We start from the raw sequence: 16,028 nt of genomic DNA on the forward strand, positions 1-16,028 counted from the left end.
TTCCTCACTGTCTCCAGTTGTCCCTGTGCCTTTGTCTTAGAGAAGTGAGAAGCCAAATAGAAAGCTTCTGTAGATTGGAGGAAAAAAGATGAGACTAGTGAAGAGGTTAGCATTGGAGGAGACAAGTACATACTCTAACCTCACATTAGAAAAAGGACATTTCCTCTTGGTTGGTAATACAGAAACATCCATGTCTCTTGGAATTGCGGGACTAGCACTCCACTCAACAGAAGTGCTGCAATAGAAGGTTGGATGGTCTTAGCAAGGGGCTGGCTTGGCTCTGGGAGGCCCTGGGTCCTCACCCTTCCATGCCCCTTCATGCCAGCAGAGGCTCTTGGTGTGAGGGCCACGTGGACAGGACTGTGACCCTCTCAGCTGTGCCCCAGTGGACTGTTGACTAAAGCCTCCTCTGAAACCCTGAGACCCTGAAGTCATCTGGGTGTGGAGGAAGCTTGCAAAGTGCCCTTTCTGCCACTGATGGGCTTTCTGTTCTTTGCTGCCAGCACTGGGATCCTTTAACCCAGGAGTATTCACTCAATGCTCCTTGTGTGCAAGGCTCTCTAAGGCAGAGTCGAGGTCTCAGGGGACCATCATCAGTGAGAGGATGGGAACATCATACACACTTAAGCTGACAGAGGAAACCCCGAGGAGTGCCTTCACAGGGACTCAACTAGTGTCCCGGAGGTAACAGAAACTTCCACTTCTTGGGAGACAAGCTCACAAAAGGCTTGATTTGAAAGAAGATTTCTAAGGCTGGAGATGGGGATAGGAAGGAGGGTTTGGACTTCTACTGGAACGTGAGTTTGTTACATGCGTGGATGTCCTCTCCTTCCCAAGATGACCCTAATGGAATTGAGATGCTGTAATCCACAAGAACAAAGAGAATGGGAGCAGATAAAGAGCAGATGGAACATTATCACATTCTTTTTAAGAAGTTAGAGGACAGATATGGGGCAGAAATGATGTTAGTGGAGCACTAATACTAGCCTGATGGCAGAGGCAGGTGGAGATGGATCTTGACAAGAGGTGAGCAACGACCCCAGAGAATCCTCCTGAGCTGAGTGTTTGGAGGAACAGGACACTAAGATTATGGGTGTGAGGTGCTGAGCAGAAGGGAATAGGGCAGATCGCATTTTCTAAAGATAGCTACAAAATAGACATAAAATCCAGAAGCTCTTCTAGAATCTGCTGGAAACATGTCAGAAGCTGGATGCCCTGTCTCATCTTTGTAAACATAGGAAGGCCCATGTGATTATCTCATGATATGGTCTGTGGTCCAAGTGACCCGAAAGAGTTCTGAGCCTAGGGCAGGAAAGTGCCAGACTTTCAGTTTTGTTCCATGGGATGCTCCTGTTTGGAAGGTAGCCTCCATGCCATTAAGAAGTCCAAGTCAGGTCTGATGAGTCCCTCCTCGCAGACCCCCCGATCCCAGCTCATTTTCTTTCTTTCTTTCTCTCTCTCTCTCTTCTCTCTCTCTCTCCCTCCCTCCCTCCTTCTCTCTCTCTCTCTCCTTATTTCTTTCTTTCTTTCTCCCTTTTCTCTTTCTTTCATTCCTGATACCCTTCAGGTTCAAATCTTCAACAAATGACTCCAGAGGGTGGTATTGAATTGTTTGAAATGGTGAACTTTGGTTAGGCTGGAACTCTGGAATGCCAGGTCAGTAGACTAAAAGGGTGTCTCTTCATTCTTTCTAGAATGATAAGCATGGCTTCTGTAATGCCAGCGGTCTCCCCATGGGAGTCTCTTCTCAGGAATTCAGAAGTTCTGCCAGCTGCTGGTCCACATGGCCACAGAGCTGCCTCTGTGTAACACTGAACTCCAGTTAAATCAGTGTAAAAGAGCGGGGTGGGGGGGCACAAATAGATCTGAAACCTAGAAACCTCATGTCATGTCTGCTTAAAGAAATGAGGAAATATACCTCAAACTTTTCAGTTTAAACTCAGTTCTGCCTAATGTCTGGGTTCAGAATGTTCAAAACAAAATCCCAAAATAAACAAGTATTTACTCTCTCTCTGTATCTCTCTCTCTCTCTCTCTCTCTCTCTCTCTCTCTATATATATATATATATATATATATATATATATATAGCTTAAGCAGATAGATAGATAGATGGATGGAAAGCTATAATAATATGGCAAATGAAGCAAAATGTTAAATGTTAGTGGATTGGGTATATGGGTGGTGGTATGTTGAAATGTTCTGTAAGGGTTTTATATAATTTTTGCAAATGTCCCATATGTTTGGAATTATTCCAAAATAAATGTAAAAAAAAAGATTTTAACATGTTCAAGAATTCAAAACATAGAAAAAAGGGAGCCTTTTTCATAGCATTTTAGCTGAATTAGTCAGGAGCATTATCAACAAGGAGAGTGATAGGACATGAAGTCAGAGAGAAAAGCAGTAGCCAAACTGTAGAGGGCATCCTCAATTAAGATTCAGCCTTTAGATCTCATTATAAAAGAAGGGAAAGTCATTGGAACGTTATAAAAGGAGGAGCTATATCAACTCCTTTTAAAAGGAGTAGCATGAGATAGTTAGATAGATGATGTGGTAATTAAATGTCCACAGATTTCGATCATCCCAGCATATACGTCCCTCTACAATGTGAATTTCTACTCGTATCCAGAAGAGTCTATCTATCCACCCATCTGAACCTAAGCTGATTTTATGGTTTGCTTTGACCAATAAAATGGGAAGGAAATGACTTCATGCAAATTTCGAGATTAAGCCTTAAGAGATGTCACCTCCAGTTTTGCTCTCTTGAAAACTTGAAATGAGATCACCACATAAGAAAGTCTGTCTAGCTCACTGGCTATAGGATGAGAGGGTATGTGGAAAAGAACTATGACACTTCCACATCAAGCCAGAAGAAAAAAAAAAAGTCGAAGTCACAAGCAGAAGTCAAAGGTAGAGAACCACTAACTGGTCTTCAAGTCAGGCTTTTTCTTTCTGGAGTCAAAAACCATATTTGATTATGTGGATGACGATGATGATGATTGTAAAGCTAGCATTTCTACAGAACTTTCTTTGGGCTGAGCACTAATAGTAGACATATTTTAACTCATTTAATATTCACAAAGCCTGAGATTATATACTGTATATAGTAGCATAGATCTATTAGAGTATAGATATAAATAATAGCATGCATATACATAACTGTAATACATTATTATTGTTATTATGATCCCCATATGATGGGTGAGGCATTTAAGCCCCAAAGCAGTTGAGTAACATGCCCAAGAGTACAAATTCTTGAGAAACTGATATTTGATCATTAAAATTCATTTAGGAGAAAACACTAAAACCTGGAGGTGGTTCTGAGAAGGAGCAGTTCAAACTTCTGGAGATCTAGAACAAGGCAGTGAATATAGCTTGGACAAAAAATACTGTGTTACAATGTAAACCTTTGTGCATGACCTAATTTTTAAAGTTTTAGTGTGCAACATTTTGATGAACAGAAGGAAGGAGAAAGAGACAGAGGATAGAAACAAGGATGGAAGGAAGCAGGGTAGTAAATGGGAAGGAGGGAAGATAGGAAAAGAAGAGGAAGGAAAGAGCATTTTTGACATGAGAGTAGCATCCCATGAAAACTTGGGGCTATTTTGATAAAGAAGCCTCCCCTTTAATGTCAGGAAGATAAAAATTTCACCTAATTTTATTTTGCATTATTCTTATTTGCACATGTAGAATCTAGTAACAGAGAACTCATCCTTCCCACATGTGTATGGGGCTAAATACCAGTCTGAAGAGATGCTTCATGAAAATTGTACTGTTCTGAAAAACAGGGTGACTGCTGGGCATCACTGCTGATGACAGGGTAGGACTGGTCTATGAGGCAGTGCAAAGGAGCAGCTTGACTTGGGGTGTTTGTATTTGGCACAACACAGATGAGCAGGACCAACACAGCCATCAGGCTCAGCAATCCTGGAGTGTGGCACCAGGTGACTTGTAGGGGCCCAGAATATGCTTTAATTTCCCTCACACTCAGAAGAAATGAATCAGCCATCCAACCTGGATTACACTCATCTTTATATCAGTGCAGCCATAAAATATAAGTTTCAATATTTTTCATAGTAGAAAGGACCCTTAAAAGCTCAAGTGCTTAGAGGCCCACAGAGTCAACAAGAGGCTCAAACCAAGGATGGAAAGAGATGAGGTGACATCAGAGTACCTAGTGTTCTTTAGTAGGTAGCAGCGTGGCTAAAAGCCAGTGTCGAGAAATGGCCACAATAGTATTTATTTTAAAGCAGGCACTTGTATACACACATGCACACACAAATAGGCCTGGCTAGGAATATTAAGTAACTACAGTGGAATCAGCCATAATGTAGCCAATATCAATGAGTTTTTTCTCTTGGTAGAGCAAGACATTCAGTCAGTTTCACCCAGGTAAAGAAAGGGGAAACCATGCTCTGGGATTGCAGCTGATACAGTGCCTTAGGCAATGGAAAGTACAGGTTTGGCCTAATTCTTGGGAAAAACATAAATAGAGAAATTCTGTTCTTAGGAATTTTATATTGAAAATCATGAAGGAGGCCACAACGCCCCAGATGAGACCATCATTCCTGGTTATGACTTTGGTATTTTTCAACTTTAATATAATTAGGTTTACCAGAATGTTCTCCCAATTTTGTAAGGAACTATTACGGTGCTATCTGCCACCCATAAGGGAGCCAGGTAGCAAGAGCCAAACAGGGTTGGGGTCAGACCTATGTGTGCCCTAATCTTTGGTTCACCATTCTCTAGGTGGTGCTAGAAAAAAAAGAACCTTTCCCACTTCTTATTTTGTAAAACAAATGTGCATGGGCGTGAAGGGAGAAGACAGGAAACACTTTCTTTTAGGCTTCCTGAGGGCACCAAATAAAGTTTCAGTTACTGAAAGACTCTGATCTCTGCTTATCCTACTTGGTATTTGAAGAAATGTTATTCCTTCCCTATTTACCAAAGACTTACCTATGGAGGGTGCAGGTGTGGATGGCTGGGACTCAGGCTCTGGTAGGTCTAGGGCTACAGATATTCCATCACCTGCTGGCAGAGACAAACAGGCTTCCTTAGGAATTAGTACACCCCAAAATCCAGTGTCAGAGGGCAAACGTTTGAAAACAGTCACAGCCTGGAGGTCACAGATAAATCTGCAGTGTCAAGTCCAGCCTCTGCCCTCTGGATTCAAGGATTTATCCCAGGAGTAACATCGGCACTTAATGAGTGTCCAGGTCTGGGAAGATGCCAGCCTGTGGCCTGGCACACGGCTCCCATTCCCACCTGGCCAGGAAGAGGCACCCACTGACGTGCTGGTGTGGGTGCTGGGGGAAGCACAGCCAACTCCCTTGTGGGCACAGCTGCTGACGGTGCTTGGCCTGTGACTGTGTCTCTCAGGAAAGGGACACCTCTGACAATAAGCCCAAGGAGAAGGGCTGGGCTGACCTGCCTGTCAGGGTCTTGGTCGGCTCCTCCCACCTCTTCCCTGCCCTCCACCATCACTGTGGGAGGAAGTGCTAGTACCTGAGGCCTCCCCGAGGTTAGTACACTTTAGGTCTTTGGGTGCTCATACTACCAATTATGCATTTTTTCTTTATAAAAATACAGGTGTGGTTGACCCTGGTGATGCGGTGGTCACTTTGAAGGTAGAACTTTTGGTTTCCAACTAGATATTGGACAGAATTATCTGGGCTCTCTGTATCCTTAAGTCATGTTATGTTTCAATAGGGCCTTAAGGGATATTATTAACTCATAAATTAACCATCAGGTATTGTTTTGTTTCCTTTGAAAATGTATCTCAAAATATGTGGATTTGATAAGTCAACAGTTGGTACCCATGAGTTAGTTCATCATACTGTTCTTGACACTGTTTTTGATATAGACAAAATAAAGTATATTTTACTTTTTTATATGTGTCTAATTAAAAAATTGGATTAGCTACTTCTTATTGTGTTCGGTTTAAAACTTTGTCATTAAAAGGAGTAAATAGAGAAAAAAATTTTGATTAGAGAGTCCAGCCATGATTACACATCAAACTTATTCATACAGTGTGGAAACAAACCCCTAAGTTTTTTTTTCAATTGGCTACAAACTACTATATTAACATGTCTAAATGTAACAAAATATTTTTCTGAAAGTGAAGTCACTGGGCAGTCAGATTCAATCAGAGTGAAGAAGGGAGACAACTCTCAGTAGACAAGGCTAAGCATTCCTCCTTTTCTGACTTAAAGAATTGTTTAAGTCTAACTGTGCGCTCATGATGGGGAATGGCTGTGATCTCTTCTATCCCTGGAGTGACTCTGCTATGCAGGGCTAATTAGCTGCACAAATGCAGGGGCAAGCATGCACATCTCACAGGATGCTCCAGGCTGATGAAGATGCCAGTTACAGCCTCTCACTTGTGCAACACAGAGGCTCTGCTACTTGGCTTGCAAGGGGATTTTCTAGACAAGAACAACTACAGAGCAAATGAACCAGGCATAGATTTGCTCACCTGACAGTAAGTACGGAGAAGGTTGGAGAAGGGGCTAATGGTCAAAAGAAATCAACTTCTTATGCTCTAATAGTTCGAATACAATACTCAGTGACTCAGAATGTGAGTTTAAAGTTTCTGAAAAGACAGGAAGGCAATGACATCCAGCAGAAGTGACAGCCTCATCCTAGTGCAGACGATACCTACTAAGTCTTGTGAATTAGTTGGAGCTCATGAAGTATTTAGTATTGGTATCTTCTAACTACAATGTTTGAACAAAAAAAAAGGATTGAGAATTTTTAAAGGAACCCATTTTTGCAATAAATATTCATTTCTGAATCCTCTCCATCTGTCTCCAGATGGGTCATTAACATGTCATTATGACTGTGATGTGGAATAGTTTTTTTAGCCCCGGAGGATTCTGTCCTACCATTTTGTGAGAGATGACTACTCCCAGGAGTCATTCTGAGTCCTTGGCAAGCTGGATCTCATTTGATCCTCACAACAGGTCTCTGAGAGTGCTGTTATTATTGTGTCTAGTTTGCAGATGAGGAGACCCAGAAAGGCCAAGGTGACTTCCTCAGGCTCAGGTAGCCATCTGATACTTGGAGCCAGGTGGTCTGGCTTGCTTTTTAAAAGTGCCTTCTAAGGTAATGAACTTGGTCACTTATTTTCCTTTGAAGTCTTGCCTCTCTCTCACAATTTCTAGTTCCCCCTGTGCCTCTGTCTTAGGGAAGTTAGAAGCAGAGTAGAGAGCTGCTGTAGCCTGGAAGACGAAAGACTGAAACAAATGAAGAGATTAGGGTTGTAGGAGGCACGTGCTTACTCTAACCTCATGTTATAAATAGGACATTTCCTCTAAGTTGGGCAGATAGAAAAGATCTGTGGCTCTTGGATTCCCACGGCTGGCATTCCCATTCCCTGAAGGTGCTGGAGCAGCAAGCTGGATGCCCCTATCTAGGGGCTACCATGGCTCCTGGAGGTCCTGGGTCCTCACCCTTCCATGACCCTTTATGACTGAAGATGCACCTTTACCTGAGGGTCACATGGACAGGATTGTAGCCCCTAAGCCATGCCTCAGTGGATTGCTGACCAGAGTCTCCTGTGAACTTGTGAGACCCAGAAGTCATCTGGGTGTGGAGGAAGCTTGTGAAGGTCCCTTTCTGCCACTGGCAGACTTTCTGTTCTTTGCTGCCAGGACAGGGTCCTTTAACCCAGGAGTATTCACTCAATGCTCCTTGTGTGCAAGGCTCTCTAAGGCAGAGTCGAGGCCTCAGGGACCATAATCAGTGATAGGATGAGAACATTGTACATCCTTATGCCATCAGAGGAAACCACGAGGAGTACCTTCATAGGGACCCAACTAGTGTTCCCGAGGTAACAGAGACTTCTCCTCTTGGGGACATGAGCTTGCAAACAGTGGATTCAAAAGAAGTTACCTCCTGAGAGCCTCCATGTTGCTCAAATGTGGCCAGTCTTGAAGCCAAACTCGCATGTAAATGCATTGCCTTCCCCCCCAGCATTGGACATGACTCCTGGGGATGAGCCTCCCTGGCACTGAGGGATTACTACCAAGTACCAGCTGATGATGTAACTAGAAAATGATCTTGAATAAAAGGGTCAACTCGGACCAGCAGAATATCTCAATCTACAGGAGTTAAAAATGCTTTTTGACCTGAATAAAAGGGGGAAATGGAAAGGACAAAGATTTTATATGGTTATGAGTCTCCAAAAGGAGCCGGGAGGTTATTAGAGGGGTTGCTCTTATGCACACCTGAGCAGAGTCCCAGAGACAGATAAAGTAGATACAACCCCAGGTATTGGTTCTTCTGAGGGCTACAGAGATCCACAGGTTCTATGGTCATGGCAGATGGAGTTCAGTGCCATGTCAGTTGGCCCTACTTTGGAGTTTGTGTTTCTGTGTGATTGAGCTGGACTCAGATGTGATCTTTGTTTACAAATAAATTTTTACGGCTAAGAGATTTCAAAGTGAGTTAGCGGTCATTTCAGAGTTTGTAATTGTGCACGTCTCAGGCAGATCTCTCTAACTGCCACTGTGAACAAAGTCTCAAACAGAGGTGCTCCTGAGGGCTCTAGAATCATGTGGACCCTATAGGTAGGGCACCCAACCCCATGAAATCGGCACCCCATTGGTGGGCCTCATCTTGGAATATATGATAACCTATTTCCCCAGTGTGACAGAGTTAGGCTCATTTGTAATTTCTCTAGACATGATTCTTCTACCTCTTTTATTTGAACCTATAATTAGCACAATGCCTCTTAAATATATATCCCAGAGGCTTAAATCTTTATTCTATTCATGCCAGTTGAGCCCTGAATCTCAGGAGAGTTGCAGTCAACACCAACTCTCCAGTTCATCGGACTCATCTAGGACAAATAACAAATAATGATGATCCCCTTCCCCAAAAGCAAAGACTGTCTACTCCTGTAAGCAAAACAGTTCCTTCCATTTGCCCCATAAGACCTAAGACTCCTCTCAGTCTGGAGCAGAGCAGGCATCACCATTCCCAAATCCTCAAAATTGAGGAATGAACAAACATATGGGGGGAATGCAACCATGGACCAAAGTAGACTTATTATTGCTGTAGCAATGGAAGAACTTACAACATTGCTATAGAGATAGTGGTTACCAGAGGCTCTGAGGGGAAGAGGAGGGAAAAATAGGTAGAACATAGGGCATTTTTAGGGTATTGGAATTGTTCTGCATACTATTGTAATGACAGATACATGCCATTATTATTATTTTTTTCTTGAGTAAAGTAACTTTAATTTTTTTACCTGAAGTGTGACATACAAAGGCAATACTTTCAGAGTAAAATTAAGAATGGCAGGCCATTATATATTTTGTCAAAACCTATAAAATTGTATGGTATGAAGTGTAAATCATAATGTAAACTATAGAGCATGGTTAGCAATAATGCTTCAATATCTGTTCATGAATTGTAACAAATATACCACATAATGTAAGATGTTCTTAATAGGGAAAAATGTGAGAGGGAAAGGAGGTGTGTATTTGGAAATCCCCTATATTTTTTGTGTCAATTTTCTGTTATCTAAGACTTCTTACTGAGTAGGTATTTCTCAGTGGTTGATTGCCTGCTTCATATGTATGAGGGTCCAGGTTCAATCACCAGTACCTCTCTAAAAAATTAAAAAATAAAACTTCTTTAAAGATAAAGTTAAAAAATAATAAAAACGTGAAGTTCTTAGGGTTGTCTAATAAAATATGCACAAAATTTGCATGCAGAAAACTACAGAATATTGATGAGATAAATTAAAAACCTAAATAAACGAGAGATGTGTCAATGGATCAGAAAACTCAATGTTGTTAAGATACTAGTTTTCCTCAAAGTTATCTATAGACTCCACATAATCTCAGTTAAAAATTCCAGCTGGTGTTTTTATAGAAATTGATACACTGACTTGGAATTTTTTTTTAAGGAGGTACTGAGGATTGAGCACAGGACCTCATCTATGGGAAGCAGGTGTTCAACCACAGAGCTACATCTGCTCCCCAATGAGAGTCAGTTTTTTTGTTTGTTTTTGTTTGTTTTTAGGAGGTACAAGGGATCGAATCTGGGACCTTGTATATGGAAAGCAGGAGCTCAACTACTTGAGCTACATTCTCTCCCCCACTGGCTCGAAATGTTAAATGAAAGGCATAGATCCAGATTAGCCAAAATAATTTGAAAAGAAGAAAAAAATTAAGTCAGAGGACCAGCACTACCTGATTTCAATATTTACTCTAAAGCTACAGTAATCAAGACAGTGCAATATTTGCATGAAGGTACTAATATAAGTCAATGGAACAGAAAAACCCACATGTATGTGGTTATTTAATTTTTAACAAGGGTGTCAAAGTATTTAGATGGAGCTAGGAGATTCTTTTCAACAAATGATGTTGGAACAATTAGATATCTACAGGAAGAAAAAGACCATTGACTCATACTTAACTTATACAAAAAATTAATCTAAAATGGATTATAGAGTTAAATGTAAAACCTAAACCTGTGAAACATCTTGGAGAAAATAGGAGAAAAATCAGTGAAAACTTTGGTTAAGCAAAGATTGCGTAGTTAAGGCACAAAAACACAGACCACTAAAACCCTGGCAAATGGGAGTTCCTTAAAAGCCTCTGCTCTTCAAATAACACTGAAAGGAAAATGAAAAGATAAGCCCCAGAAGAAACATTTGCAAAACACATATCTGATACAGTATTTGCCTCCAGAATATATAAAGAACTGTTTTATGACTCAATAATAAGACTTACAACCCAGTTAAAATTAAGAAAGGATAAAACATTTGAACTGACATTCACCAAAGAAGAGATGCAAATAAGAACAAGAAAATAATTCTCAACATCCTTAGTTATTAGGGAAATACAGATTAAAACCACAAAGAGCTACCTATTGCCTGATTGCATTATATAACATTCTGGAAAAGGTAAAGTTATAGGTGCCCAGGATCTGCCATTAGATAGCAGAGGGGCTAGTAAAGATTAGCATGTTTCCTGGAGAAAGAGAATCCAAAAACAGGAGATCAAGCTCCGAACAGCAGACCTATCTATGTTATTGGTTCCATCTGCTACAGCGGGTGTGGCAGTATGACATTATTTTATGAATGCCAAAAAGAGATACAGATTATGTTTGTAAACTGGTCTGTTCCTCTGGGTGTGCCAACCTTTGATTGTATTAAATTCAAAGGTTTCATTTTTACTTGATTAAATCAAGATTAGGGCTTTGGTTTCACCACATCCTTAGAGTATGACTCAGTTTGAGTCCCTGACCCCTTTGTGGGTTATATACACAGATGCTCAGTCAAGGAGACTCACACAGAGAAGTAGATACACTAAAATAGACATGGCAGAGGAGAGAACCTGGAGTTCCAGGAAGAGTTGAGACATTCACCTTATAGTTTACAGCTGACCTTGTGAAGAACAGAGCAGCTGATCCTAGAAAGAAACGGGCTCCCCAGCCTACAGCTGAGACTGGAAGAAGCTGGGCCCATGGAACCTTAAGCGGAAGAGGAAGGCTGAGCCCTCACAGACATCGCCCACTGTCTTGCTTCAACATGTAGCAACAGTTTGGTGAGGAAATAACTCTGAGCTGGACTCTTTAAGGCCTTGTGACTGTAAGCTTCCACCCCAAATAAATACCCTTTATAAAAGCCACTTGAGTTCTCGTACTCTGCATCAGCATGCCTAGCTGACTAATACAGGGGGTTAGAATATAGACTGGGAAAACCTCCTAGGCTTCTAATGATTAGGGACCATTTGAACCAGTGTTGTAAACTGCTTAAAGCTTGCTTTCATGCGGTCATCTTATTTCCATTTCTATGACAGTCAGGATAGATTTTAACTAGGTAGAAGTAGAAGTAAATAGCATGGGACATAGAAATAGCCTAACTCATTCTTACCTGGAGGGGAGGGGCCTGCAGTCAGAGAACCTGTTGGTGTGGAGAGAGGAAAACGTCAACCATCCCAGGTTGGTTGGTTTCTCTTTTCCATAACTACCCCTTCTGTCCATGAGTCACTTAGAGGTAGCTTTGCATCTGGCCATCCTAACTCTCAATGTTCCAGAGAAACATTTTCTGAAGTTCAGAACACACAGAGCATAATGGAGCAAATATCCCCATCCCCCTCTTCTAGACGTGGCCAGTGCTTACATTTTGTCTTTTTGGTTTTCCAGTCTTATCAACAAATAAAACATTACAGGTAAATTTGATTTTCCCAACAGTCTCTAATCTCATTCTCTCTTCTCTCTTTCCTCAGCAACACTCTCTTGCATTTTGTGTCTACATTTATTGTTTATTTTTTCTATTCTCTCTATGTTATCTTGAGTTTTTATTTCACACGAATTATAATAGTACCTATATATCATCCTGTAAATTTTTTCTTTACTCAATTTTGTGTTTTTGAGATTCATCCATGACAATATACGTTATCAACATATATGTGCATGTGTGTGGGCTTGTGTATTCACTGCTTCATCTACTATAGAGTAGTCCATTTTTCAAATAAACCATCTAAGTTACCATTTCTCCACTGACAGAAATACATTTTCCTAAATGTTCATGTCTACCCTGCTGATGTCAAGTTCTAAATCACCAAGGTCTGGGAAATACATTTTCTATAGTCTAATCCACTTTGCTTAGTGACTAATAAAGGGCACATTACAGTGTCGAATAATTATTAAGCATTTTTCCCTGGGAATGTTCTTTTACCTGTTGGATAATTGAAGATTTACCTTAATTTGTAAGCTAGGCAAATAGGGGGAGTTCAGTTGGTCAGCTTCAAAGGCTTACCTCTACTTTCATTTCTGCAGAAGACTGGCCTGCCTTGAGACTAACTAATGGCATAAACAGGTGCTCTGCAAGGGTGGAAGTTTCCTACCAGGACACCTGGGGGCAGTATGTAGTGACAGCTGGGGTCTGGAGGAGGCACATGTCATGTGCAGGCAGCAGGGTATGGAGGGGAACTGTGACCCCAGCCTTGAAGATCCATGATCTTTTTTCCTCTGACTTTGTGCCTTCCCCTGCACTTCACGGAACTCTAACTGTGCAGCTTCCCCCAGGCTCCTTCCAAGGCCATGACCATCCCTTGTGGCTCAGAGAGCAATGGCGTGTCCTGGGAGGAAGGCTGCTTACCTGACGATAGCTCAGGCTTGGCTCTGTGCCTGTCAGATGCCGAATCAGCCACAGGTAGAACTAGAATGGCATGGACATGGTGATTAGGGCTGAAATTTCTTCTTTGGGACAGACATAAGGGCAAGTTCCCAATTCGTTTAGCTCCACCATCCATGTCACATCTTAACTAGAACATCTGGACTAGCCAAATGCTCATAAAGAATGGCCCACTGGGTAGAATGTGGGAGAGTGAGGGCTATGATGTGGACCATTGACCATGAGGTGCAACGGTGCTCAGAGTGCATATTCACCAAATGCAATGAATGTCTCGTGATGATGGAGGAGATTGTTGTTATGGGGGTAAGAGTGGGGTGAGGGGGGTGGGGAGTATATGGGGACCTCATATTTTTTTAATGTAATATTAAAAAAATAAATAAAGACAAAAAAAAAAAGAATCACCAGGTTTCTAGTGTAGTTGGAGACAAGTTCATGTTGCTGATAGAAAGATCCTAATTGTGATTGTGCTGCCCAAAGATACTTTTGTCCCTTTTAATTCTACATCAACTCAAGGTTCTGCATAAGGGCACTCAGTAGTAAAAAAAAATAAGTCATTGAAGAACGGGGCAAAAGTTTTAAAAGTCATTATATTCACTGGGATGCTAATTATACAGACAACTCCACGGAGGACATTAGACAACCTAGTGTCATGATTCCTCTGCATGGGCCTCTCATCTGGCTGGCGCGTCTGCCTATCTCCACAATTAATCATGCAACCATTGGTTTTACCTGCTAAGATAGTTGGTAACTTTTCATTTTTCTCTGACACTGAAAAATAAAAATATCTGTTACAAGGAGCTGGCTTCTGTGTGAAAAACCAATACTTCTGTGATGGTTAGGCTATTGTGTCAACTCAGCTGGGTGATTGTGTCCTGTTTGGTCAAGCAAGCACTGGGCTAACTGTAATCAAAGGACAGTTATGGACTTTAGTCACCAATGACTTTACTGCAGTGGTAAATCATAGATAACTGGTTGTAATTACATCAATCAGGGAGATTGACATCAGCAATGAGTGATGCTTAACCCAATCAGTTGAATCCCTTAAAAGGGAAAGTGATTTCAGCACTAAGAGAGAATTTCCCAGCTCATCTCTGGACAGCCAACATCTCCCAGAACTTGCCAAGAACCTTCACTGGACTTTCATCGAGCTCCTGGCTGCAGCCTGCCTGCGGAATCTGGACTTGTGCATCCCCACGGCTGCTTGAGAGACTCTGATAAATCTCTTACTATCGACGGATATCCCTTGTTGATTCTGTTTCCCTAGAGAACCCTGACTAACACAACTTCTTTCTGAGGAGGAATCACTAGAAATAGGGTGACTGGCACCTCCAGAGTGATGCCTGTGCTTATGAATCAGTCTCTTGAGTGGAGTGATCTGTCTCCACTGCATGCTGTCTAGCACAATTATTGTTAGCCCAGACTGAATCTGCCTCAAAGGGGGTCAACGGCCTGCCCCCTCATGTGCTGACCGCTCATTCTTTTATTCATTCCACCAGCATCGATTAGGTGTCTATAATGTGCCATGCTGGTTAATGCCTGGTCGAGTAAAACCCTTGACCATGTGGAGCTCAGAATCGAGGTGGCAAGGAGCACCTCACACTGCCCCTTGATCCTTTGATAGTGAATGTCCACCTATCTTGAACATCTACTTGTCCCACCTCTGGGCTTAAAAATACCAAACGCAGCAGAGACCATGTATCGCACCCATTTTCTGTTCTTTCTACTCTGCTCATGTACCTACCTGATGAAATGATGGGGTGGGTAACGTCTTCTAGGGTGGTGGGAGTTGAGACAGCTGTTGGTAAAACAACAATACAAGGAAAATGACTCTATATTTAATATTGAACCGAAGTAAAGAGAAGGACTCTTTCATCTGCTTCCCATTTCCAGGGGAGGAATTTAATTACCCTTATACAAGTTGATTCAAAATGGAGAAATTTTAAAAGAACCAGTAATCTCAAAAATATTATGCTAAGTGAAACAACCAGAAAAAAAAAAAAGGCCATGTATTGTATGATTCCATTTATATTAAATATCCAGAATAGGTAAATCCACAGAGCCAGAAAGCAAATTGTTGGTTGTCTGGTGCTGGGAAAAAGGGCAATGGGTATTTTTTTTTTTTGGCAAGGGGGATAAAGAAAATGCTTTGGAACTAGATTGAGGTGGTGATTGCACAATGGTTAATTCTATTGTGTGAATTTCACCTAAATTTTTTTTTAAGTAAAAAAAAAGAACTAATGGGTGCCTATTTGGAATGAAACCTCTTTACTCATTCCCTGGTTGTGAGATGATTCTCATTTCTGTACCTGTGTACCTGTGCACCTGTGCACCTGTATCTGAGTAGTTTAGAATCATCCTGGACACCTGCTGAATGCAGGGTGACCTTGTGCCCCTCGACTCTTGCCCATGATCCTCTCAGATGGAGCCTCAGTGGGGAAGAAAGATCAATTGAGCCTGTCCTGGGCTTAGTATCGTGATTTTCTCTTGGTGGACAAACACTGGTAGTTCAGTGATAGCTGTCCTCACGTGCGTTTCCTCTGATCACACCATGGGGCAGTTAGTGACTCTAGGTGATGTAGCATCATTTGGAATGGGGACAAATTTTTGTGGCTCTCAGCAGTGAGCAGAAATCTGTACCCTCCTGGCTTGGCTTAGCAGTCCGGGAGCAGATTTCCCTCCTCTTTGATCAGCCTCATTCCACAGGACACAGTTCAAGGCTTAGAAGAAGCTCACATTTCCTGAGCACAGAGGGCATGCCAGTCTCTCTTCTAAGTGCTTTACACAAATGGATCAATTTAATCCTCACACAGACGCTTTGAAATAGGTGCAGTTATTATCCCCCTTTTGCAGATAAGGAAATGGAAGTACAAGGAAG

The 16,028-nt window shown here is 41.7% G+C and overlaps 1 protein-coding gene across 1 annotated transcript in view; it reads right to left on the minus strand.

The window, feature by feature from the left end:
- The window catches only part of LOC139439079 (soluble scavenger receptor cysteine-rich domain-containing protein SSC5D-like), a 127,321-nt gene that overhangs the window by 82,975 nt on the left and 28,318 nt on the right, over positions 1-16,028 (minus strand). Inside the window, exons 8-12 of the mRNA XM_071215543.1 lie at positions 14,895-14,948; positions 13,883-13,921; positions 13,118-13,177; positions 11,888-11,917; positions 4,954-5,025 (exon numbers count right to left, since the gene is read on the minus strand). Coding sequence (XP_071071644.1) covers positions 4,954-5,025; positions 11,888-11,917; positions 13,118-13,177; positions 13,883-13,921; positions 14,895-14,948 — 255 coding nt within the window. The remainder of the gene's footprint in view (positions 1-4,953; positions 5,026-11,887; positions 11,918-13,117; positions 13,178-13,882; positions 13,922-14,894; positions 14,949-16,028) is intronic.

Source organism: Dasypus novemcinctus, chromosome 6, assembly GCF_030445035.2.
Source record: "Dasypus novemcinctus isolate mDasNov1 chromosome 6, mDasNov1.1.hap2, whole genome shotgun sequence".
NCBI lineage: Eukaryota > Metazoa > Chordata > Mammalia > Cingulata > Dasypodidae > Dasypus > Dasypus novemcinctus.